General features: G+C 42.1%; 2 protein-coding genes across 2 annotated transcripts in view; both read right to left on the bottom strand.

Annotated features, from left to right (window-relative positions):
* Positions 1–8,639, bottom strand: part of chrm4a (cholinergic receptor, muscarinic 4a) — a 31,595-nt gene extending 22,956 nt beyond the window's left edge. The window contains exon 1 of the mRNA XM_069675520.1: positions 8,223–8,639. Coding sequence (XP_069531621.1) covers positions 8,223–8,277 — 55 coding nt within the window. The 5' untranslated portion in view covers positions 8,278–8,639. The remainder of the gene's footprint in view (positions 1–8,222) is intronic.
* A 6,358-nt stretch (positions 8,640–14,997) lies between these two features.
* On the bottom strand, positions 14,998–25,668 carry gucy1b2 (guanylate cyclase 1, soluble, beta 2). The gene is made up of 16 exons (XM_069675680.1): positions 25,648–25,668; positions 25,465–25,538; positions 25,251–25,345; positions 21,176–21,336; positions 21,004–21,103; positions 19,163–19,369; positions 18,938–19,041; positions 18,746–18,847; positions 18,578–18,671; positions 18,305–18,501; positions 18,046–18,169; positions 17,822–17,970; positions 16,959–17,105; positions 16,657–16,811; positions 15,241–15,422; positions 14,998–15,173 (listed from the first exon to the last, which is right to left on the bottom strand). Exons 1-16 carry the CDS (start codon positions 25,666–25,668, stop codon positions 14,998–15,000), a joined length of 2,088 nt encoding a protein of 695 aa, XP_069531781.1.
* Positions 25,669–27,084: the final 1,416 nt, after the last annotated feature.

The following is a 27,084-nucleotide window of genomic DNA, read 5'->3' as shown; positions in this document are numbered from 1 at the left end:
GAACCACAACCTGCTTTCAGGGGGGGCCGAGCTCAACAAGGTTCCTATAAACACAATTTTACTAGTTTTCATTTCTCGCAAATTTACGACTTAAATCTCTGAATTTTTTTGTTTTTTTCTCGGAATATTTCTCTTCTCCTCCGGCTCTGTTTTGTTTTGTTTTTTCCAATTTAAAGGGCCAGGTCACCGATTTTCAACATCAGTCCTATCATGCTAGCATGAGGAGCTAATGCTATTATGGTCATTATCTCTCAGTGCCTTTGGAGGACGCTATCCGCTTCTCCAATGGGCCCTGGAAAACCTTCGCCAGACTAAGAGACTCTGAGTTTGAAAAAGTGTTTTGGGTTAAAATAAGTTTGGTAGTTATGTTTGATAAATTGCGCACAGAGGTTACGTCACATGCTTAACGTAAGAGCAGTAAAAGACAGAAGTAAGCGTTCACTTTCCGCCTCAAAGCACCGAATGGATTTATATTTAAGACCTCAATAGCAGCAAAAAAGCTTCTAACTTTTAGCTTATACCTCCAACTGAATCTGCAGAGGAGTGTTGCTCATTTTTCTCAGCTTGAAGAAAGTTTTAAAAACTCCCTGATGGCCTTGTTAGCAGCTCGAGATGTCCTGTGAACACTTTACGGACGTCGCTTTTAAACCGAGCGTCTACGAGGCTGCGAGGATTTTTAGCTGCAGTACCGCGATCGCCCACTGGGCCAAATTTGAAGCAAGGCTGAGCAGCAGTGCTTTATCCAGGTCTGAGGGCGTGGAGGAAGATAATCACCTGTTTCTTCTTTTAAAGCAGGAAACACATGAACACTTCCAGTAACACGAGTTTCCTCTGAACTCCCTCGGAGTCACATCTGATGCACTTCCTCTAAATCTGACCTCGTCTCATCACAGCGCTGGAACCACACGTCCTCAATCCTCTCTCTCTGTCTCCATCAGTGTCTGATGTTTCCTCACAGCGAGGCGAGAATCAGCAGAACAACAACGCTTGATAAGAAAGACGTCAAAGTCAACAAAAACATAGTGATCATAATGAGAGAGGAGAGAGGGAGAGCGTTCTGAACGGCTGAGTCACCAATAAAATAATAAAATGGAGAGTTTTTCTCGGGGAACACAGGGAGGTATAGAACGAGTTCACCAACAAGAAGAGGCTGAAAACATGAAATCTGTGTCTATGCAAGGCGGCACAAGTAATCCAGTATTAATCCCCATCTTGATTTTGTCTTAAATAAACATGACTGATGGCGATCTCCTCTGCAGGGCGTCTGGGCGGAAGAAATACGAGGAAGAAAAGGGACGGATGTTAAACTGTCAATCTTGAAGATTTCAGTTTCATTCTCTTTGTCACCAGCTAATGGCAATATACGGTAATTATGGGAGGACACTTCCCAATTTAACCACACATCCACGGTTGGCTCCGGTTGTAACTCTTTGCCTTCATCTGAGCGTCAAGTTTGTTTCTTTTTCTTTGGATTTTCACTTCTTGTTGAAGTTGTATCTGTAGTCATCCATCTTTTCTTTGTTTGTTCAGCCATAGTAGATTACTGTTTACTCGCAACACTTGCAGAGAGCGGAAAAGCAGCCGCTTAGCTCCGCCTACCCTCTCTGGCAGACCAACCACTGCTGGCTGATGGAAACCTGTGTCACTAACTGGGCGCCGCTTGTGATTTTTTCCTGCTAAAGTCGCCACAGACACCCAGTCTGTCATAATACCATATACTGCAAATGCAAAGGCTTTTCCTCCACAATTATTACAAGGGTCATAGGTCATAGTCTCTTGCAGATGGAGCTACACTTGAGTGCTGAAGATTTGCTGTGTGTGTGAATTAAAATAACTTATTGTTAATTTTTCTAAACATCATTCTCTCTTCATCAGATCGTCTTACAAGCCGAGTTTTAATTAAAGATGTGACAGAATTAATAAAATATTAGCACGATCAGCTCTCCTCCAATCAGACGACTGCAGAAAGCCTCGTCTGCCTCTGAAGCCCCCTCATGCCTTTCTTGCCCCCCCTCCTCTCTCTCTCCATCTTTACATCCCGCTCTGATGCCAGCTCACAGGGAAGAGCCAGGAGCAACATCTGGGCTCACACACACACACACACACACACACACACACACAGCAGCACGGTAAATGCAACATGGCGACTGTTGTATCCTGTAAAAGTAGGCCATAACAGGAGGGAGGAGAGAAGACGAGAGAACTACAGGTTGTGAAAGACGCCGGTGGATCTTTAACAGGATGTTCGTTTGTTTCGACACACAGCTTTGAACACAAAATAAAAATCTGCTTTACTTTGGTTCAAATTTAATGTCAAAATGTCGGCGTGAATTGTGACTCTCTTTGGCAATTGTTTGCGCAACTGTCGCTAAATTTCATGACTAACAACATCCTGTATTAGCGGACTTTTGTCATGCATAACCTCTGACAGTTCGTTTTTTATTCTCAGGCCGTGTCGCCGAGCTCTTTCAGTAAACCATTCCGGTATAAGGAGCAGAAAACAACTAATATATAGCTCTGCAGCAGAACTATAAATAAGGTTCCTCTAGAAAATAACTTGTTCTTTGTTACTTCTCTCGACACAAAGTTTTAAAGGCCAAATCAGCGATGATCAAAAAGTTCATTGAAAAGGTCGGCAGTGAAATTTACAGCGTTCTCTCTCTCAGGCCGTCCTCATCCTCTGTTAAGTTCTAATAACTATGCAGTCATTAAAACAGATGCTACACAGACGCTAACATGTGCATGTGTGTGAGACGTGACGGCGTCTTGGTTTAATTTGAAACACACACAAATTACAGTCTACCATCCGCTTTCACCATGTCCAGTTTGTAATCCTGCTAGCGACCGCTGCGGTAGTCAAGCTCAGCCTACGGTAACGTTGATAGTTGTGAGGATGGCGGCTGCATGGCGATCACGACGGAGCATGTCTGTGATGAAGCTTTAGCTAGATTATAGCGCCATCGTCTGGGTAAAATAGGTCGCGCCAGTATACAGTGTATATATTTAGAAAAACAATGTAATGCAACAGGTAGCAAGCGGGCTAACTAGCTAGCATAACTAATGTCGCATAAGTTAACCATTTATTTTAAAGATAATTTGTTTCAAGGGCCCTTTGGTTTTCTTAAACGTGTAACGCAGCTATAACCAAAAAGTTTTACATTTTAAAGTGTATTCCTCGACCGTTTATAAGCCCGCCATTTCGTTTGAATTGGCGCACAATGCATCTTGGGATACGGTGGGCTGCGAAGGACGCACCCGATGGAGCCTTCAGATTGGGACAGCCATCAGTGATGCAATCGGCCTTCGAAGGCTGCAGCCCCTGGATTGGGACACTTAGCTTATGTGTCAGCCCTGTGATTGGCTGGTGACCTGTCCAGGTGTAACTGTGCGTTCACACCAAACGCAGAATGGAGGAGAGGAAGCGGGGCTTATCTCCATGGTTACCAACGGCGTCAGGAGAACAGCTGGGCCCTGGGATGAGACATGTGGGACGTTTGTTGAGCACATACAAAAGATCCTGCATTAATATAAAGATAGTTATCTGCAGGGTAGCTCTGCAGATTCAAGGACCGACACTCAATCAACACGTTGTCAAGAAAAAAGTTCGTCTTAGTCAAGGTTTTCATTTCAGGAGGAGAACAACAAGAGGCTGCAGTGAAAACACAATCGATTCTCCTCATTGTGTTTCTTCTTGTAAGAAAAAAGCGGTGTATTGTTATCAGCCGTGCTTTGTAGCGTCTCTGTCTATGTAGCCGAGTCTCAGTTTAAATATCAAAGCTGTGTCTGTAATTATCACCCAGCCGGCTGCAGGCTGATAACAGTGATCCGTATCACATCTGCAGCCCTGCCTCTGATGCCAGCGCGTTAGACGACGGGTATTCTCTGCTGCCGACCGCCTGCTCGCTCCAGCACGGAGCCAGACCTCTGGGAATGGAAGGAAAACAAACTCCCGGTCGCCTTTGGCCGCTTCACTCTGCAGAATAATGAGGACAAGTACAGGACAGCGAGCATGCACCTGCAGGACAATGTGACAGCTGTCCGAGGGGACGCCAAACTCAGAGCCGTGACAAACACAGAATCGGGCATCCTGTCAATCAACACCTGGAACTTATCTGAGTCCTGAGAAAAGTATTTGTGTTCCACCGCCCAGACAGGATGCTCGTCTCAGCTCTAATCCTCTCCTGCAGTGTCTGACATATGCTTTATTCCCCTCCTTTCCTTTAGAGAGGCTGTATTTTTCCAGCTTCACGGCAGGAAATGTCAAGCATGAAGCGTCAGAAATAAACAAAGATGAGGAAGATATCAGGGCGTAAATATTCACAGATACAGACGACATCAGTACGCGGAGCTCTGGGTCGATTGCCCCGATTATAAAGTTACTGCTAATCCTGCACACTGTGCTAAGCGTCTCCAATCTCGCAAGACTCTGACGCTGACCTTTGACCTTTTACAAGAGTAGCGTTAGTGTTCAGAGGCTTGCAACGGCGGTGAGACAACTCGTAACACACACCTGGTGAGACAGAAGGGTGTTACCTGGGCATGCAAGAGGATGCACAAGTAAGAACAGTCAAGACAGAGAGCTGAGTATTAAACATGTTTCCAGCCACAACTCGGCAAAGTCTCTCGTGTATCACGGCATCTTTAGCCCGCTGTATCGCTGAGATAACAGTGAGTTTAGGGTGATGGCTTTGTGACAAGGTAAACACACCTGAGCCGAGGTTTAATACTCTAATCAGACAGCATTTGTGCGTGTCAGAAATGTTAATCAAATTAAAGTTAAACAAGGTCTGTCACAGGCAACAACTACAGATGCATGGACGTCATGTGCAACAAAATCACATGTGACAAACGCAGCAAAATTAGTGGAGAAACCTGAATTTTGCAAACCTGCAAGTCACGTTTTAGAGCAGAAAGAACAGCAACAAGCTCCAGTTTAAATCCATCAGTGTTTCCCAAAGAATGACTGTGTAACTCTTACTGAGACGGGGGATACATTTGTATGAGCTACAGCAGAAGTAGGCCGACATTAAAGAGGAGAGTTTGCAGGAAAATCAGTTACAGGAGGAACGTACTACCAGAAAAAGTCTCTGTCCCTAAACATCTTCCAGCTGAGACTTCCTTCCCCGTGTGCTGCATTGTTTACAGTCCAGTTAGCAGCTTGAGAAGCGACCGTGTGTTCAGATCAAAGTGAAAGTGAATGTCTGCTAAATAAACGCTGTCATCTTTTGGTTCGTTCCATCCCCCGGAGGAGCGCCCGTTCATCTGTCTGTGCTGAGTCTCTGTCTCACTGTAAACAGTAAGTCACACAGAGGCTGCACTCTGGCTCACTTCAGCGGGATGAAGCCCAAACACAAACAGATTTTCTTGTGATTGACTTTAATTAACGGCTCTTCAGTTTGCTGAAATAACAACATCATGATGCAGATTGGGAACAACATGAAGCTTTGTCAGGTCTGTCCTCAAGAGGAGAAGAAAACTACTTTAACATGAGACGGAGGGCGGAGCCATCATTTATGATGCATTCAAGGAAGTCGGGAAATCTAAAAGGATTTATGTTCCTCCTCTTTTGCTCTCCACACAGACTATTTTCTTGTATACAGTGCAGCTTGCTGATACGTGATTGGTCAATACTACTCTGACTACAAACAGAAACCAGAACACTTCCCCTACAGGATTAAAATCTGCTCCTAACAAGGCGACGGATGGAACAAAGAAAAGGCTGGAGTCTGAAGGAGTGTTACGTGCGTTAAGTCCCACAGGTAAGGTTTGTTGTTGCCTGAGTATAACTAAGTACACAGCAAGCTTTATTCTGAAGGTCTAACCGCACATTGCTTATGTATTATAACTAAGATGAACACTTTATTTTGAAAGTCTCGCCATATTTTATGCCAACATTGTCACTCAGTACGTACAAAACTGGCACTACAGTGGTACATAGATCCTCAGTGTTTCATACGTGTGTGTATTTAGACACACGAAGCATTGAATGCATTTATCTCGTCTACACACACTCAGTGAGACGCGTGCCAGCTCGCACAGTAAAGCTCCAAAAACACACATTTTCCTTCTTACAGTATTTGCATGTCATCATGTACACACACCCCCAAATCTCAAACTCTTTATCCACTCCAGTTTGTGCACACGCACAGAAACAAACCCGCCTCCCCTCGGCGGGAATCTGCTCTCTGCAGGAGCGGGGATGTAAATAGGATAGAATTAGAAAGAGAGCGGGAGGAAGAGGGGGATACACGAGAGATGAAGAGAGGAACAGAGGAGCTGCTGATGGAAGGGGAGGAGACGGGGGAGGAATCGGAGCAAACGGAGGAGAAGGGGGATGTTACATCAGCCCCCTGATGTTTTATGTAGAGCTGCCAATCATACAGAGCGCTGCGCTTTTCCTCGCAGCATAAAAAGGACTTTCTGACAACAAAAGACTCATTCATTTATACAGTAAATCCACTGTGCACCTTCTATAGCGTCCATATATGGGCGTAGAGGTAATTGCCCAGGGCTGCACTTAAGCAGCCAAATATGGGACAACTGTGCATTAGCAAAACCGCCAGAGAAACGTATAGGCTCGCTACGCTACTCATTCTGTCAATCATGCAGCACCTGCAGCCACATCCCGCCCCCAAGCTCTCTACAGCCAATGGCAGCCCAGCATGGTGACCTTTAACAAAATGTACAAACTGAAAAAAAGAACAGCAAACAGAACCGAACGACTTTTTCAGGCCGCCTTTAAAGCGACTTGTCAATCACAGGTAGCCCCGCCCTAAACCCTCCCCTGCTTCCTGGTCTGTGTGACTCTAAACGGGCGCATCAGTGACTGAATGAACATCATGCTGTGTTGAAGAAGACTTGAAACTACAGATTGAGACCGTGAACTCATTAGGAGAATGTTGACTGAGGGAATAAGTCAGGAGGGAAGGAGGACTATTTTCTCATAAGGTTTGCAGCCGGTGGCGTCGCCCCCTGCTGGCCGTTAGAAAGAATGCAGGTTTAAGACGCTCGTCCTGACTGTGACACGATCGATACAGCAGCCGATCAATACGACCTGGGACAAACTTTGACCTGCAGGTGACTCTGAGGTGTCACAGGGGCGGTTGTGTTTTTCCTCTCTCTCTCAGCTCAGACGCAGATTTCAGATTTGCACACGCATAAAACTCTGTGTCCTGTAAAGACTTTTCCTTATGTCTCCTTTATATTTCCCTCTTCCCAAGCTTGTCTCTTTATATCCCAACGCATGAAAAGACGAGATGAGGGGATGAAAAGAGAGAAAAGAAAGGAGCGAGGTTTAGACGGGGGAGCAGCAGAGGAGGAGTTTATTCCGCCTTTTTAATCTCTGAAAACCTAATTCGTCTTTTCTCCGTCTCTTTTTGTTATCTCCGCCTTCGACACCTCCTGTCGCCCCGAGTCTCTTTCTTTCTCCTCATCCTCATTTTTTTTTTCCATCTCCTGCCCCGAGCCAAAAGCTGCTGCTGCCTTCATTGTTTGGATTTTTACAACAACATGAAAAATGAGGCGGATGCTGACAATGTGATGTTGGTAATTGATCGTGTAAATGTCAAATCAAGACTTACCTGCTGATCCAGGAGCACTTTATCAGCCAATTACTGGTTTTACATATAAATATCATTAAAATAAAGACTATTATGGACTAAAAGCAGCCTGTATTAAATTATTATTCACTATAATGACACAACATTGTGTCTAATACACATCTTTAGCCTGGTTGGATGTGAAAATGTTGCTTATTGGGTTTTCAATGCTACATTTTTTAAACAAAATGACTATTTTTTCCACTTAGATTGTTTGATATACACAAAAACTTTATATTTAACAATATGTTCTTTTAGATTTGTTTCTATTTTTATATTTTCTGGATATAAATCAAATGCATTGTTGATGCACAGTTTGTTTTTTATGTTTAACTTGCCCAAAGTGCATCTTTATGCCTCCATAAGTAGCGCATTCAAGGTAATCAAGATGCCCAATCAAACTCACTTTACGCACCTTTTTAGGATCAAACTCAATGACAAAAAATAATTCAACACACAGCTATCACGGGGCTATTATCTGATGAACAGTTTTCTATCAGAAAAAGCAAAAATAATCGCCTATCTTTGCGTCTTTTTCTTTGCGCCTAAACTGCACCCGGTCAGATTCTTTATCGCGCCTTGCGCGCGCGTCAAATCACCACATTAATCGCTGCTTGGACTCACCGCTGAAGTTCCAGAGGGGCTGCAGCCCCCCGGCTCCGGTGCTGCCGTTACTCATGTTGCATGGCGGAGGACCTCTCTCCTTTATGTCCTCGCTCTCTCCACTTTTCCTCCTCCAAGTTTGCCTCCAAAAAAAATCCTCCTGTCGTCCTCTTTAAAAAGTCTTTATCCCTTTATTCTCTCTTTACTGTTCACCCTGTTCCTCCGCTGTGCGCCGAGGACTCAGAGTTTACTCCTCTGCTGCTCTGATGGTTTCTCTTTCTGCTGTGATGTTAAACACTTTGTATGTTCTCCTCTCAGTGGGGTGGAAGGTGTTTAAATCGGCCGGTTTGTCACAGAAATCTGGGATAAAACAACAAATAAAGAAGAAATAATCAGTTCGTTAGTCTTCAAGTCGCCGGAAATGATAAATCTGTTCGCTCAGGTCATTTCGCATGGTTTTCTCGCGCTCCGGAGCGCGTTCATCCAGCGCGAGCGGCAGAGAGAGAGCGAGAGAGAGAGAGAGAGAGAGAGACTTGTGATGTCATTTTCAACCTCAGCCAATCCTTAATGACTGAATCTCCGCTTTAGTTAGAATATTTACTTCCTGTCTGTGCTGGTGTTCTGCATTAAGTTACTGTGGCATCAATTATAACAAGATTTATGTCTCACTGGTTGTCCTGGAAAGTAAAATGGAAGCCGAAAAATGTCCTGCTTACGCCTAAATCCGAAACTTTTAACACAAAATATTTTTTAAATGCAATTCAATAAAGAAGGAGAGCAACAACAAACAACAAACATTCAGGTGATCTATTTTCCAAACAGTTATTCTCCTTTGTTTCTGACGTAAGAACAGGTGAAAAAACGTTTTAAATGTGGAGGGGGGAGAGCTTGTTTTTGGATCATTTTCTATTTGTTATCTTTTCTTTTTTGGTCTCTGAAAGTAGTGAAAAAAAATAGGTTTAAAGTTCATTTAAAGTAGTTTTTGTTGTATTACTCGTTTCGGCCACAAGGGGCTGAGGTGGCCAACAACCTGATGCTCTCAACAGGTACTAGCTGTCTCCCAATTCAGGGGGCTGCATCCTACGAAGGACGTATTTGAAGGTAGATTGTGTGACAGCGCCTCCTTCAGATGCGGCCGACAAATGCGTCCTCCTTTTTCCAGGAAGGATCCATCGAGTGCATCCTTCGTGGCCCAACGTATCCCAACATTCATTGTGCACAATTCAAGCGAGATGGCGGATTCTTAAATGACTTTTAACGAAGGTTTCAACTCAATCGAATAGCTGTGATGCAAACGAAAGGGGCCTTGGAACTTTAAATTATCTTTAAAATAAAAGGTAAAGTTATGTTAGTTATGATAGCTAGTTAGCCAGCCAGCTACTTGTTGCTAGGCAACGGGAGCAGCGTTCAGTGATGCAAGGGTAAGGGCGGGAACAGCTGGTATTTAAAATAAAACTTTCAGTCCTTTTTAACATGCAGTAGTGGTGCACCTCAGCCTCTTGTGGCCAAAACTGGTATTGCAACAACAAATGTATTTGTGTTTGGATAAAAAACACAGAAAAAGGATTAAAATAATAAGTCATAAACCAATCTCTTTTTTTAATATGGTCTCTCTGGGCTTCCATACTATACTGCAAATGCAAATCAATTACTAGTAGGCTGAACCTGCTCTTCTTCCTCTGCTTCTAAACCAATTAAAACTGTCTAAGGAGCGAATAAAGGAACTTCCTGTCCTCTTACCTGGAAGACTATTAAACTAAACTAACTCCCTACTGACAAAATTTGAGGTAAATATGTTGCTGAGTTTTTGTGCATCAGTCTGCATGTCAGGTTATAACAAACAACCTTTCACAAAGGCTGTATCTTATTTCTTTCCTGCTTCCTCCCTCTCTGTTTTCCTCGCACTCTGCCCTTGTGTCGACATACTGCCATCTACACAGACACACAGAAAGTAGACTCTTGTGTACTGTCACTTCAAAGCTGAGTGTTAATTAATCCAATTAGAGGAGGAGGGGGAGTGAGAGCAGAGTGATGGAGGAGAGGGTGAGGTGGGAAAAGAGGCTTTCACATCAGTTCATCTTCATAAATACTCGACAATTATCAGACTTTTTACAGCAGCTGCACACAAAACTGGACACTAGCATGAGCTGAGCATTGGAATATGAAAGTATGAGCACTCCATTTAAGCTCAGGTGGATAAAGATAGTGACTTCAAAGTGCCCTGTGAAGTGTCTCACCTGTAGCAGGTTTTCATGTGTGGGTTCCCATTGTGTAAACGCCTCTAAGACCTCAAAGATAGAAAGAGCAGAGGGCGTTTCGGTGAGTAACACTGGATGTAAAAATAACTTCAGTTTGTTTACAAGGAAACATTACATGGCACCTTTAAAGGGTAGTTCCTGTATTCTAAACCTAGGGCACTTTTTTAAACATAGTTGAGGTGTAAATGACTAATATGTACAAAAGGTTTGGAAATGCTCCTGTAGATTGCTTCAGTTTGCAGCCGTGATACTGGCTGTCACTTCTGCAACTGTCCACTAAAAGTTCATGTTGTTTCCTCTGACAGGCTCAGATTGTTTTTCTAAGTGTCTGACAACATTACAGAAAGGATCCCTACAGAGATAGACCTTTTTGTTACGGAGGAAGATGCTGTTTGAAATCAGAAACCTCGCTCTTTTCAAAGCCACCAGACTCCATTCACAAAAACGGCGATTTTACTTTCAAGAACACAGGAGTTGTTGGTCTACTGCTGCCATAATCAACTAGTTTATTTGTATTATTGGGGTATAAAATAGAATGTTGGGAATCAACACGATATTTTATGACACTAAAATACACAAAAAAAACAGCAGCGGTAGAAAAGGCAACTCCTGTGTTCTGCAAGTTAAAATGACTGTTTTTGTCAATGGAGTCTGGCGGCTTTAAGAGAGTGATGTAACAGCTATTTCTGGACTTAACAGGATCCCTACAGAGATAGACCTTAGATGTTTTTTTTCAAACCAGAAACAGACGTTACATCCCTCTCTTTAAATGCACCAGACTCCATTCACAAAACAGCCGTTTACCTTGCAGAATACGGGATTTGCTTCTCTTCTACTGTCTCAACCGATATGTTTATTTGTGTTACTGCTTGTTATAGAGATATCGAGTTGGAGTCAAAAACAAACAAAAACAAACAGATAGGTGTAGCGTAAGAACAGCAACTGCCATGATCTCCAAGGTTAAATTGCTGTTTTTGTCAACAGGGTCTGGTGGCTTTGAAAAGAGCTCTTTAACCTTTTCTTTATTAACCAGAAACAGACGTTACATCGCTCTCTTCAAAAGCCGCCAGACTCTATTTACAAAAACAGTGATTTTACCTCCCAGAACACAGGAGTTGCTGGTCTACCTAAACATAATATTTGTGAAACACACAATAACACAGAAAACTAACCGAATGAGGCAGCAGTAAACAAGCAACTTCAATGTCCTGCGAGGTAAAATTACTGTTTTTCTCAATGGGGTCTGGTGTGTTTGCAGGGAGCGATGTAACGTCTGTTTGTGGTTAAAAAAATCATCTTTCTCTGTAACAAAAAGGTCTATCTCTGTAGGGATCCTTTCTGTAATGTTGTCACACACTTAGACTAACAATCTGAGCCTGTCAGCGGAAACAACAAGAACTTTTGGTGGTCAGTTGCAGCCATTACAGCCTGTTTCACAGCTGCCGGCTGAAAAACTGCTGGAACAAATCAAATTTTTTTGAACCTTTTGGTCATTCTAGACCTAAAAATCTATAAAAATAGAACCCAGATTTGAGAAAAACTCAAATTCCCCTTTAAGTACAAATCAAAATGTTATATACTGTATATTTAATTTGGGTTAATAAAAGGGTGGTTACCTAAAACAGGTAATGATCGGAGGGTTGAGAGTGAAGGAAAAGACCAGCGCTGGTTCCCATATGCTGTCCACAAACTGGGGAACATATCCTCATAAAGCTCCAAGTGTGTCCAGGAAATCTACAGAAAAAAACACCACAGAAGAAGAAGAGGTGGTCACTTACAATTTAATTTAATTTAACTCAGGTTTATGAAGCCTGGACTCTAATTCTTGTAGTAAATCCTCGCAAAACCTTTTATTTCTTCCTGGTAAACATGTGGGGAGTTTAGTTACAACCTTTACTACATTCTGTTTATTACAGTTTGTATATTAAAGTCATTTTTCCATGTAAAATAAATACCACCCTTACAGAATGACACTGAAGTATCGACTTGTGTTGTGAGATAAAAGAGTCAGAACGTGTGTTTGCGAGTGTGTTTGAGCCGACAACCTTACATAAGAAACTCTCCGCTCTGCTCACCTCACCTCTGACACACACAGAGACACACACACACACACACACACACACACACAGCATGTGTCATTATGGACTGAAGTGGGCTGATTTTGGCTCGGCCATTATCTTCTTACACAACCCACTACAGTGAAGAGAGTCTGTGTGTGTGTGTGTGTGTGTGTGTGTGTGCGTGCGCGCTCACATTACTCATGTGCTTATGGTCCATTTGAAGTCATTTCTAAAATTGCACACTAATAAAGCAGCGTGCTCCGTCTATCAGGCCTCTGCCCTCTCTTTGTCAGCAGCTTTACTGTGAAGTGTTGAAGTCTGAAAGATAAAACTGATGCAATTATGCCACTGAAAGAAACGCTTTATTTATTTATCTATTATTGTTGTTACGTAAACGCAGAGCACAGCTTCCATGTCTGTCTAATGTTTGTTACAATGAAATTAATATGATGATGATTATCCGGGTGAGGATGTCTTAAACCTTTTTTTTGTGCAGAGCGGAGTCCTGCCGTTCCTGTGCTGCTGTGTGCAGTACACTCAAACCACCAGAAGGGGGTGCTACACCTTCATAGATGTACTGTGGAATTAGAAAACACTATTATAGTGTTGGAAAAATAGCTGAAATGTAAGAGTGTTCAGACTATTCAGAACGGGTACACTTGTTCTCACAGCTGTTTCCTGTGACAAAACATCTATTTCTTTATTAATCAGTTACACATATAAAATATATAAAGGCATATAAATACACAATGATAAAAATGTACTTTTATTTATTTGACATAAGCGACGGGTCCAATCCAGAGCCCGGTTGTTCAAGAGGTTTAATCCTGAATTATCCAGATAATTTGTTTTCCCAACCATGATCAGCTAATCCATCTTACTTTATCACAGTGTTTCAAAGAAAACTCGACTGGATGAACCTGATCCAGAGACTGATTTTTAAGATAACTAAATCCACATTACGTGAACTTTAAACAGGACTACGTACTACACACTTTGTCCACAGGGGGCGCCAAAACAAAGATCCTGATGGGTGCTTTTATTTAAATATTCTATGTTTGATATTGACGCTGTTTGGTGAAATATTTTAGGGGAATAAAATGCTTTTTTTTCACACCTGAAAGTCAACTTTATCTGCTTCAGCAACGGTAGTGATTCGGGAATATTTAAGAAATATATTAAAGAAATGAAATCACTGTAAAACTGTTGTGTTTGAGCAGTTCCTCCTGATGTTTACATCAAAGTTATCACAATCCAACTCAACAGTTTTAAACAACCAAATAAAAACAAAACCTGATTACCTGATCTTATCCGATCACTTAATCCTTTTCTTCCGCTTTCGAGATTTGACCCGATAGCTTTAATCCGATCAGATTACCTTTGAACAAACCGGGCCCGCAGCATGTAACTGAAGTGCTGCACAGAGAGCTGACAGATTTGTAGCCTCATAAAACCACATTAAACAACGTAGATGATCAAGAAAATACCCATAACATATCAGTACATACAATGAATTCAGCAATTTGAAGTACAACAAGTTAAGTTTTGTTAAATCACAAAAGGCCTAGTCCATCTATCTGACCCCCTACAGACGTAAAGGCCATTAATAGAAGTTATAATAAGATTCAACTTTATTTATATAGCACTCTTCATAACAAGGTTGCAAAGTGCTGAAAGGAAGCAGATAAAACGACACAGAATGAAGAATTATTCCTCTAATAGAAACTTTACTGAGAGGATTTAAAAGAAGTTAAAGTCGTGGCCTGTCTTACTGTAATCAGCAGAGAGCTCCACTGTCTGTCGGCTCTGATTGCAAACACCCGGTCACCTTTGGTTACCAGGCGAGATATAGGAGCAAGCAAAACAGCTGGATCCTCTGAGGGAACGCCCAGGCACAGAGGGGGGTATACTTTGGGGCGAGGCCATTTAAAGCTTTAAAAGTAATCAATATAACCTTAAACAAGAACACCAGTATAAAGTGTATTACAATAAACTAGGCTTGAACTAATAAAAGCATGAATAACTTCGGTGGGAGACAGGAATGGTCTCATTTTGGGTTTGACAAGATTCTTAACAAGAGCGTCAAAACTAAGATCTGCATGAAATCTGCACGTTAAGTTTGGTGCAGGTGGTGTAATGTCACTGCCAGGTCTGCAGATATTATTGCATGGCAGTTTTATGTATTTTACTTTGCAGGTATGCAGCTGGTTGTTTGTAGATCCCAGCTCCTGACTAAAGGTGACCAGGAGGCATCAATAAGATCATTAGCATCTTTAAAATCCTTTCTTTTATAGGAATGCATTTCTGAGTTCTTAAATATCTGCTGTTTTTTATCTGATATTTCTTATATTTGTGCTGTCTGCAGATTTAGTTTGGTTAAGCTGACTTTAATGTGACTTTGTACCATCGTGTAGCATCCTCCCCGTCGTCTTCTCTTCGTGTCCTGGTCGAGCTACAGGAGGCTGATCTGGTTGTCAGTCAGAGTAAGAGACACAGTTTGCTGTTGAAGCTGTCTGCAGGCGTTCTGCAGCTGCTTTCGTCGGTCTGATACGGGGGGGTGATGTCCCAGGAGAAGGGGTCCGGGGCTGTGACTCCATCTGAGGGTAAATCTCTCCGCTCAGGCTCAGAGCTCACGTCCGGTTCGGTGTCAGGCTCTGAATGAAGGAGATGCTTTAAAGTCATATTGGTGTAAAGATGTTTGTATTTTTGTTAGCTGTTTACCTTTGTCACTCTGAGCACAAAGCTCCTCCCTGTACAGACACGCCCCTGCAGCCTCTCGTCCCATGATGCTCTCCTCTGACACCAGCAGGTTCCCCAACAGGAAGTAAGTGGTCATCTTGCCTTTACCCTTCACCTTAATCAGCCCGCGCTCCTTTATGTTGAAGCCTGCGTCCTTCAGCTCACTGAGTAGGAGGGGTAAGAGTATGCAGAGGGACGAAAGTAGAAAGTAAGGATGTGGTGTTTTATTTACAATAATGATGCATCATGTTTCAGACACTGTGGATGTTCCTCCTGTCAGTCAGGATCAGCAGCTGTCGGTGTTTTCTCTGCACACAGTGTTTGGATTTTGCTTCCTACCTGCACGACTTGATAGCACCCAGCTGCTTTAGGTAAGTGCCCAACAGCCTGCACAAATGATGTCTGTAATTGAAGGTGTGTTTTGAATTCATTCATGCACATTACTGGAGACTGAAATCAGCGTGCGTGGTGCAGCATTTGGGTTTAGAAATTTGCTTATTTGATGCTAAATTTCCCTGCTGTTTTGCTTTGTTTTGGACACACTTTGGTTGAGGTTTAAACTAGGGCGGCACGGTGGTGCAGTGGTTAGCACTGTCACAACTAGAAGGTTCCTGGTTTGAACCCCGGTTCAGACGTAGTGGGCCTTTCTGTGTGGAGTTTGCATGTTCTCCCCGTGGGTTCCCTCCCGACTTCCTCCCACAGACATGCTCGTCAGCTTCATTGGCGACTCTAAATTGCCTGTAGGTGTGAATGTACAGGTGTAACCCCGCCTCTCGCCCAATGACAGCTGGGATAGGGTCCAGCCCCTTTCGCAACTCTGAACAGAATAAGCGGTATAGATAATAAGTTTAAACTAATGACTATAATGTAAGTTAGCGCACCGATCTCTGTCCATGGTGCTGAAACAGATCCAAGCCAAAATAGATGATACAAGGCGTTTAAGCTGCTCTGTCTGAGTCACACATTACATACAAACATTCTAAATGTGAGAAAGAACTATATGTGTCAAAGCAGTTTTCATTAGGTAAATAGATATAATATCGTTTGCTGAGCAACACCCCATTCCCGCAGCATTAGCCTGCAGAATCACCTCATTTAACAGAAAACAAATGGCCAAATCTTTCTGCAAAAGAACTCTGAACAATAATGAACACAAAGCTTTTTATAATTGAATAAATGAAGCAGAAATAAAAGAGAAAGAACAAAATAACTCTGGCTGTTTAAGATGGACCATAATGAAAGGTATTATATGAACAAAGAGGATGAAGAGGGCAGAGGTCTTCATCTGCTGGTTTTGAAATTATTATCAGGGCAACAATACAAATCGTGTATTTTGTTGGCCTGAAGGTGAGAAAAGTGCATGCACATACACACACACACACACACGCACACACACACCTGTATGTGGAGTCGCTGAGGTGAATGTGGTCGGGGACTCCGTGACTCTCCATCCTGGAGGCGGTGTTAACCGTGTCTCCAAACAGGCAGTAACGAGGCATCTTCTCCCCCACCACCCCCGCTAACACCGGCCCGGTGTGCAGACCCACACGGATCTGAAACACACACACACACGCTGTCAGAACAGTGTGTCATTCTTAAAATACCTGGAGAGATTATTTATGGCCTTTTACGCCCGTATGTGGAGAGAGAGGAGAGTGTTGAAACAGGGGAAGATACCTGTCGTGACTGAGGATTCTAACCTGTATGGGTTTCCCTGTCACAGGGTTGGTGACCTCTCTGGCTGCGATCCTCATACCCAGAGCGAAGTTTGCCACTCTGTGAGCGTGAGTGTGTGTGGGGACGGGAACACCTCCCACCACCATGTACGCATCGCCGATCGTCTCCACCTTCAGGAAAACAATAAACCCACCTTTCTCCATCAGATTAAACCTACACCCCTATTATGAAGCTTTTTAAAGCCCCTCTGGATCATGCTTTGTTCTTATGCTCATTTAAATTTCAGATGGTGTTGAGCATTAATAAGTCTGCCACTGAAAACGACAGTTCTTGTTTCTAAGGCAACAAAAATGCAGATTTAAAGCAAATATTTTACAAGCAAAAAATACATTTTGAGAAGGATGCAGATTCATTAAAATGCCATTAAACCCCAAACCAACTTCTCTACATGTTAAAAAGGTAAATGAACTGCAGCTCTTCTTCAGACCACTCAGAGCTCTTACACACTGATGGTGGAGGCTGCTATGCAAAGTGACGATTTGCAATCAGTGTCTAAGCGTTCATGCACATTCATACAACAATGGCTTTGCCTTCGGGAGCAATTTAAGGGTTCATTGTCTCGCCCTAGGACTCTTCCACTCGCATGTAGCTACGGGAAGTAGCAAAGTGGATGTTAATTTGGTCAGAAACCTGTCCATCACCTTATAAACACTTGATTTTGCAGCTTTATGCTGTTGTAGGTGTACTTTAAAGACTGGGCGATAACCCCTTATGAACATGGACGAAATGCACACATGCACAGGTGGGAATTGGAACCTTTCAAAACCTCATCTACCAAACACTCCCTCCTAAACGTCCTGTAGGGATGTCACAGGTGGGACGGTACCTTGTAGATGTCGTGTACGTTGGTGAGTCGGTCGAACTTGGAGTACATGCAGTTCAGCATGTGAACGATGTGGATGGGCTCGCAGGCGGCGCAGATGTTCGTGAAGGTGACCACGTCGCTGAAGAGAATAGTGCACACCTCGAACTCTCCTGGAAGAGACGGGACAGCGTGACGGAGCAGCAGACAGATGGAGTATGAAGAGACAGACAGACAGACGGACTGACCCGCCTTCACGCTCTTCCCGTCCTTCAGCTGGTTGGCGATGTGTCGAGGCAGCATGGCGTACAGCAGAGTCTCCGTCTTCTGTTTCTCAGCCTCCAGGTGACGAGACAGGATTCTGAGTTCCTCCTACAGACACACATCAAGTGTATTTGTTTAACAGTTAAGACTCGTTTCCACCTGAGATGTAAGCCAGACCTCCTCAAGGTAAGGCTGCCCAAATCTTACAAAAATCTACAAGAACCTAAAGTTTATGTCTCCTACTTTCTTCCTCTCCAGCTGGTTGGTGAGCTCCATCTCCGCCAGGCGCTGCTGGTTGAGCAGGACCAGGTCTCTGGTGACGTCGTGCTGGGCCAGGTCAGCCAGGTGGAGGCCGACGTCCTGGAGCTCCTGGAGGCTTCGCAGCTTCGGGGAACAGAGGTAGAGCATGCAGCCGAGAGACTCCATCCACACCATCTGACCTGCAGATTTCATCAAACACAGGTTAACCTACTCGATCTTATGTGTTCATAAAATGTATCGTGTTACAGGTGGTACCTCTTAGTTTGAGCATGCTGTGTTTGTCGTTGTAGCTCTTCAACACAAACTGACTGTTGATGAACTTCCTGATGCTCTCGATGGTAAAAGTCACCTGGAGGATGGAGACAGAGGCTTTAATGTTTGCAGCGGCACGCCTTCTGGCTCGGCCGTGTGACTGTGTCTCACCTGCGGGTGTATGACGGTGAAATATCGGTCCAGCGTCGCGTCTCTGAACTGGAGACCTGGAATAAACTTCTGTATGTTCACTCCGGTCTGCCTCACCTTCAGCTGATACAGAGGCCAGGACGGAGAGCAGAGACGGAGAGAGACGTTAAGGTGGGGGAAGCACGACCAAACAAAGACAACATGGAGCCTTACCTGTTCGTCAAAGACGATATGGAAGGGGAAAGCATCGCAGAAAGCTTTCTCCTCTATCCACAGCTTGTTCGGGTAACACGGACTGAAGGTGCACTGGAGGCGGCCTGGGAAGTAAATCAAACATACCCACTACATCAGCTACAAAACAGGCTGCAACATAATCCTTGATGGATCAAAGTGCGTCCACTAAAAGTTCCCCTTTCTTTGGTGAATAGATATACTTACCAACAGTTGTTATCTCTCTACAGTTGTTCGTACTTGTAACGGTGGAGTCCTGAGTTTCTGTGCCTAAACACGAGGGATCGTTCGTTTGGTTGACCAGAAACACGACGTGCTCCTTCTTCCCTGTGCGCTCGTCTTCCTCTGATTGGTTCAGAACCTCCATGGTCACTTCAGTGTCAAAAAACTCTCTGGCGACCGCCTCAATGATCCCTGCAGCAACATGGAAGAGAGAGGGGTGAATGAGTTGTGCATGTGTCGTAGTCTGCATCTGTATCAAACTGTGCACAGGAGAGTTAAATGTGTTAAATTAAAAAGAGCTCTTGAATGAATTTGAGGAGACAGAAAACGACAAGGATGCAGTCGTGCTGTTTGAACTACTTTGTGGTCGTTTTTTATTTTAAATCTTGAAGGTTTTTTGTGCCTCTTAATATTTTCGTTTCTTTACGTCTCTTTTTAATCACATAATGTTATTTTTACATCTCTTTTAGATTGTTTTGCGTCACTTTTTAGTCATTTAACATGTCAATCAGTAGCTAGGAGCTATTTGGGGTTCAGTCCAAGGACACTTCGACATGTAGTCTGAGGGAGCTGGGCCGAACCTCAACCTTCTGATTGAAAGACGACCGACTCTACCACTGAGCCACAGCCGCCCCGGTGTGGTGTGTTGCATTTCCTATAACCATTTAAAATCTTCTTTTAACTAATTTTACATCTCTTTGTAGCTGTTTTACTCTTTTAAGTAACTGAACATCTCTTTTTAGTTGTCTGGCCATTTCTTCTTTAAATAACATTAGTTGTTTTAGTTCTATTGGCAGAGATGTGGACTTGAGACTTGGTGACTTGGACTCGAGTCTTGACTTGATTTGAGGCCTGATGACTCGGATGACTTGCGTGTGTTCATAAGTTTGAATGTTAGCTGTTCAATATAAAATAATAAAATTCAATGTTGTCAAGTTTCTAACTATCAAGCATGTACGCAGCGCAAACTGGGAATCATGATTGGTCGACTCAAAAAGCTCCCCGGTATGTGATTGTCATGATTGGATGACTGGCTGTCAGTCAAACTCCTCGCTATGGCAACATCAAAGCCCCCAAAGAGAAGCCTCATCAGTCGTACTCGTTACTACTCAACACGGTCTCAGAGCAGACCATCATCATGGCTGCGTCTGTGCCAAGATAATACAGATACAATTCACTGTCATACTTTTATATATATATATATGTTATATAAACTGGCCAATAATATAATTATTAAACGGGCTGCTAACACCTTGTGTTTTCTCTTTATAAAGACCAGATACTACAGGTAAGAGTGCTGGATGTTGGGTGGAAAAAAAGTGACTTGACTCGCCTTAACTAAGGACTCGATTTGACTTGACTTGACTTGACTTGGAGACTCGAGACTTGCTTGAGACTTGGACCAAATGACCTGAGACTTACTTGGGACTTGAGCAAAGATGACTTGGTCACAACACTGTCTATTGGCATTTTACTTCTCTTTTGTTGTTCTACGTATCTTTTTCGTAGTTTCTCATTTCCTATAGTCCTTTAAAATCTCCTTTTTCTTGTTTTACAACCTTTTAAATTAAAGTAACACCTCCTCTAGCTTGTTTGGTGTCTCTTAACAGTCACTTGGTGTCTCTTTTTTTATAAGAAAAGTTAAAAGAAAACAGTAATTAAATACACACTCAGGTAACTCGCCTAACTCTGCCCTAGAGTCACTCTGATCGTCTCTTTATTGATTGTGCTGTTCAAAAAGGTTTGTAAAGAAAAACAGTTTGCACGCATATGAAACCAGGATCAATGCAGTGGATTGATGAAGTGAGTCAGTGGTTGTTTTTAACCTGGTACAATGTGGTACAGGCCCTTTCTGTCAGAGTAGTAGTGAAGCAGCATCTTCCCGTCCTCTGTCATCTCCACTCGGAAAGATGGAGCATTCATTTCCTTCAAAACAGGAAGTATAAATCAGACTCTTTACATTTCGTAAGAGGGAACAGAACTAACAAACGAGCGTACCTGATAGGACAGAGCTAGGTAACTATGAAGAGCGTCCAAATTCCCAATGAACTCCATTAGACTTCCTCCCAGTGTCCTCAGCATGGTGTCGTAGCCCGCTTGTTTACAGAAAAGAAAGAAATGTTCTCCAAACAGCTTCAGAAACACGTCTGCAGAGACGTCTGCAACAATAAGACACACAGAGGAACAGAACACAGAACATTATACCCTACTTTAAAATATTTTGGGGGGCTAAAGTTTTGGAATTTTTCAGTAGATTGCTTCAGCCTGCAGCGAAGGAACAGGCTGTAATGGCTGCAGTGTAAATGCCCAATCAAAGTACGTTAGTATGTAAGTGTCTGACAACATTACAGAAAGGATCCCTACAGAGATAGACCTTTTTGTTACAGAGGAAGATGATTTTTATAACCAGAAACTGCTGTAACATCGCTCTCTTCAAACCCACCAGACTCCATTTAGAAAAACAGTAATTTTACTTCACAGAACACAGGAGTTGCTGTACTATTACTGCCTCTATTGGTTAGTTTATTTGTGTCTTTGTGTGACTTTGGTGTTTTTGTTAGTTAAGATCAAACATAATATTTGTTAAACACACAATAACACAGACAAACTAACCGATTGAGGCAGAGGTAGACCAGTAAAACTCCTGAGATAAAATTGCTGTTTTTGTCAATGGAGTCTGGTGGCTTTAAAGAGCGCGATGTCGCAGCTGTTTCTGGTTCAAAAGCAGCATCTTACTCTTTCACAAGAAGGTCAGTCTTTACAAGGATTCTTTCTGTAATTTTGTCAGACACTTAGAATAACAATCTGAGCCTGTCAGTGGCCTGTCAGAGCCGTTACATCACTTTCTTCAAAGCCACCAGACTCTATTTACAAAAATAGTAATTTTACGTCACAGAACACAGGAGTTGCTGCCCTATTGCTGCTTCGATCAGTTAGTTTGTTTTTGTTATTGTGTGAATTTGGTGTTTTATTTGGGTAGTTTGGATCCGATAAAGTATTTGTGTAACGAACTGATTGAGGCAGCGGTAGACCAGCAACTCCTGTTTTCTGTGTCATTAAATCACCGTTTTTGTTAATGGAGTCTGGTGGCTTTGAAGAGAGCGATGTAACGGCTGTTTCTGGTTAAATTTAAAGTATGTTACCTGACTAAAAAGGTCTATTTATGCAAGGATCCTTTCTGTAATGTTGTCACACACTTAGAATAACAATCTGAGCCTGTCAGTGGAAACAAATGCACTTTGCGTTGCAGCCATTACAGCCTGTTTCACAACCGTCGGCTTAAAAAACCGACTGGATCCATTCCAAAACTTTCTGTACCTATTAGTAAGGTTTAAGAAAATTAAAAGTCTGCTTTAAAACATCACTTATCACTTTGTAGTCCAGCCTCCCAGTGCACACATGTTTGTTTACTACAACACTGGCAAATATTCAATTACAGCCTAATCCCAACAGTAAGCACAGAATAGATAATCAGACCTCTGGGAGGAGCTCAGTACTCTGCTGACGTGCCCTGAATAAACAAATGGTGTTATGTTTTATACATCTTTGCCCAGGGGCCCCTCTGTTTCATTATCTATATATGTATGTACATGCCAGCTGTGATGTACACACTGCATGTCATAATAAATAGTTAACTTGTTGTTTACAAAGCTTTTTATAGCCCCTGTGTTTAACTATTCACATTCTGATCATACAATGTTTTTTCAGTATTGACATTATGTTAAAAAGCAGCTGAAAAGAAAAACAGAAAAATATGTGTAACATGGGATTAAATTAAAACAGAAGCTGAAACTGGAGTCTACACAGCAGCTGTTTAGTGGCTGCTTTGGGATGTAAGAAATAACTATTTTTAAACACAATGTTTTGCAGCTTAAAATATTATTTCTGCTCTAATATTCAATTGTTCATGCAATGTTATAAACTCCTTTGGGTGTACCCTGTTGGATTTCATCAGGGACACTGTTAACACTTTGTCACACGTACACAGAGACAGACGTTCACACTGCAGACGCAGACATGTTTTCAATTTGAGCAGAATATCACGTGGAGTGAATGTGATATAGTCTATCAACAGAAAACCACGTATATGTAATAATTATGTGTAACAAACCTATCTATACTTATTGCAGTTCTTAAACAACGTGTACTTAATCACACGAGAGGGAGTGATGTACTGAATATCAGCACGGCTGTGACTCGGTCGGAGGCCAAACTGGACTTTTGTTGCCAAGCAACCCAAACATTCTCCTGCAGTCTGTGTCTACAGGCGACCACAGATCAGCTGGTTTTAACATGTACATTTATCTGTATGTTTGGATTTATCATCGACCAGTCAAATAAGAGTCTGCTGTGTGATTCAGAGGTACCAGCTTGATCAATGTAGACATGCAAGCCTCTTTAACACTTTAAGAAAATCAATTTTGCCTCATTAATAAAGTTACAGGCGAGACTGTTTAGTCTGCTTCACTAAGACAGAAATAAATGCCCGAATAAATGTTTGTTTATTTTTTTTCGGCTTTTGCCCTAATTTAGAGGACAGCTGAAGAGAGACAGGAAATGTGGGGAGTAGAGAGTGAGAGAAGACATGCGCCAAATGATCGGCACACTGGGAGTCAAACGTGCGATCAGTGCGACGAGGACTGCAGCCTCTAACAACTGAGCTAAACCAGCACCCCCTGTATTACCTGAACCATTAATTTACTTTAAAAAATTAAATAAACATTGCATTAACATTAAACACATTGCATGTACGAGTTTTGTTTTACAATGTACTGGTTACATTATGTGTTTTTATACAAATAAAAGCACACAACGAATATTTTGTTTGACCCCTTTAACGTCCTTCATAGAGTGAATATCACCACCCACAAAAATGTAACAGATTTAAACTCGGATAATTCTTTAAATTCCCCCTTTATCATCTTAAAAATTTGGGAAAAAGAGAGCCGATTACTCATCGTTTATTGTGATACAGCAAGTTGCGTACGTAAAAAAAAACATCACACTATAGGCTGTAAATCTCTCAGTTTACACTCTAAATATGCCACTTACGTCTTTTAAACTGTGAATTAGTCACTTAATTAATCGAAAGCTTTATGGGACGCATAAAGTGCTAAAAAATCACCAGTGATAAACTTATAGGTTCGTTACCCTAAACACCTGCTGTATCTAATTTGATACACTTTCAACGCAGTTTTACGATAAAATAAGTAACACGTTTTAGGACATTAATTGTTGCTTGAATCCAGTAAATATTCCACTTGAAGTATCAGGAATAATTTCAACGTTTTTCTGCCTTAACTTTTTTAAAATTAGCAAAAATAACCGAGAAAAACGACCTCCATGTTTGACGTCTCATCCTGCGTCTGATACTCTGCCCCCTGGTGGATTATCTGTGCACTGCATGTGTCTGGTTTTATTAAACAGGTTTTCCAGGAAAAAAAGGATCACATAAATAATATAGAGGTCTAAAAAACTTCAATCAAATATGATGCGATTGGTAATAATATAATATAATTATTCCAACATAAACCTCTTACTGTACATCGAAGTAAAGCACCCTAATCCAGTTAATTAATAGTTAATCCAAGAAAAAATCTATGTTTTATCTTATTATGGATATGTATTATTTTTACTCCATGCCTGCTTCTTATTCTTTTCCATATATATTTCGCACTGCGTTAATAAAAAAAGGCTGAAGTACTAGCAGCTCTTCCCTTTGGAAAAGATTCACCACAGGAGGATCAAACATTTCCTTCATTTATAATGGTAAGTAACTTGAAGCTGGAACTATACGAAGACCGTGGGTGAGAAATTATGTGCGCACAGGATGAGAATACAATATAATATAATCACCAGTGCAGGAAAAATCTCCTCACCTCCCCCAGAGACGTAAACCCAGTCCCAGCTGTGCTACTCTCAAGATATCTCATAATTAATTAGTCAGACTGGCATGAAATGTGCTGAGAGGATGTGATGTCTGATATGTACAGAGCAGATAGCAATGGAAGGTTTTACTATAAATGGAAACAGAATAATTGCAATCAGATCGTGGAGGGGTTTGAACTCTTACCCAGCAGCGAGCAGGCCTCCTGCACGAGGCTGACGGTTAGGATGTCGTCATAGACCGTGTATGTCATGAATGTTTCCTGGACCCCTGGAAGAGAGCTGTGGAGAAACCATGACTTATTCAGTTTGTATATAAAGTTCTGTGCATTTACCGTCTTGATCGTGAGAGTCACTTAAATCCATTATTATTTTATAGATCCATGTAACTGTGCTCAAACCTGAGTTTGTCCCAGGTGTCCTGTCCAAACTTCTCCATCACCAGAGACTGGAGGCAGCTGTTAATGAAACCGTACTGCAACAACACAAACACTTCAAAGGCTAATTCACACATTTTATTTAATACTGAGCCATTTTTTTCACATATTTTACTAAAAGACTAATAGATTAAAAAAGTTGATTACTTCAGCCGGCTGCTGCAACATAATTCTTTGGGGAAAAATGCTCCAGATCAAAGTGCGTCCACTAAAAGTTCTTGTTGTTTCCACTGACAGGCTCTGATTATTATTTAAAGTGTCTGACAACATTACAGAAAGGATCCCTACAGTGATGGACCTTTTTGTTACAGAGGTAGACGCTTATTTTAACCAGAAACAGCTGTTTAATCGCTCTCTTCAAACACACCAGACTCCATTGAGAAAAACAGTCATTTTACCTCCCAGAAAGCAGGAGTTGCTGTCCTATTGCTGCCTCTATCGGTTAGTTTATTTATGTCTTTGTGTGACTTTGGTGTTTTAAATTGCTAGCTTAGATCAAAAATAATATTTGCAAAACACACAATAACACAGACAAATTAATCGATTGAGGCAGAGGTACACCAGCAACTTCAATGTCCTGCAAGGTCAAATCACTGTTTTTATAAATGGAGTCTGGTGGCTTTTGAAGAGAGCGATGTAACGTCTGTTTCTGGTTTAAAAAGATAAAAAAGATTAAAGAGGAAGATGTTAATTTGCTCCAAAAAACAGCTGTTACATCGCTCTCTTCCGAAGCCACCGAACTCCATTGACAAAAACAGTAATTTTACCTCCCAGAACACAGGAGCTGCTGCTCTACCTCTGCTTTATCTGCTGTGTGACTTTGGTGTTTTAAAATGTTAGTTTGGATCAGACATAATATTTGTGAAGCACACAACACAGAAAAACTAACCGATTGAGGCAGAGGTAGACCGGCAACTTCAATGTCCTGCGAGGTTAAATTGCTGTTTTTGTGAATGGAGTCCGGTGCATTTGAAGAGAGCGATGTAACGTCTGTTTCTCCTTCTAAAAATAGCGTCCTTCTCTTTTACAAAAAGGTCTATCTGTGCAGGGATCCTTTCTGTAATGTTGTCAGACACTTAGAATAACAATCCATGATGGCAATGTAACACCTTTGGAAGAATGTATCAATAATGGCAACCAGAAGATGCACTCACCATGTCTGTGTCTGATGTTATCCTGCTGAATTCTTCTCCTACAAATGTAGAATGACTTTATAGTGCTTTCTCTGCTCCCTCTCTCCCTGTCTCTGTTGTCTATAGAGGATCAAATCCCAGCCTGTCTCACACCTCAGTCCACCTGCTTCCTACTCCTTAGAGCTTGTTATGAAGGCAGAATTATGAGAGACATACACATCAGAATCAACAGGGACACAGACAATTACCTGAATGATTTTTATGGATAAAAGTGGAGCTGAAAGATAGATGAAGCTTTGGATGCACACGTAATACTTAAAAGTAGGCTGTGTTTATTGTTTGCTTTGTAGTATTCGTTTTTCTTACTGGGAATGTATCCGATTTCTCGTCGACACAGGAGAGTAAATGTTGAGTAAAGTACTTGCCGACCACAGCAGATACTCCGCTTCAT

The sequence above is a fragment of the Semicossyphus pulcher genome, unplaced genomic scaffold, assembly GCF_022749685.1.
Source record: "Semicossyphus pulcher isolate SPU_LCO1_2020_fin unplaced genomic scaffold, fSemPul1.0.p SCAF_24, whole genome shotgun sequence".
Taxonomy (NCBI): Eukaryota; Metazoa; Chordata; class Actinopteri; order Labriformes; family Labridae; genus Semicossyphus; species Semicossyphus pulcher.
The sequence above is the reverse complement of the archived record's forward strand: the minus strand, read 5'-3'. Positions and strand labels throughout refer to the sequence as shown.

Bases quoted from the DNA above. Each gene is read 5' to 3' on its own strand.
- gucy1b2 (XM_069675680.1), bottom strand. From the start codon at position 25,668: ATGTTGCAGCAGCCGGCTGAA. The intron at 21,104-21,175 runs GTACGCTCGTTT...CCTGTTTTGAAG, and splicing joins ACCTAGCTCTGTCCTATCAG to GAAATGAATGCTCCATCTTT. The intron at 15,423-16,656 runs GTGTGTGTGTGC...CCTCCTACTCAG, and splicing joins CTCAGCGACTCCACATACAG to TGAGCTGAAGGACGCAGGCT.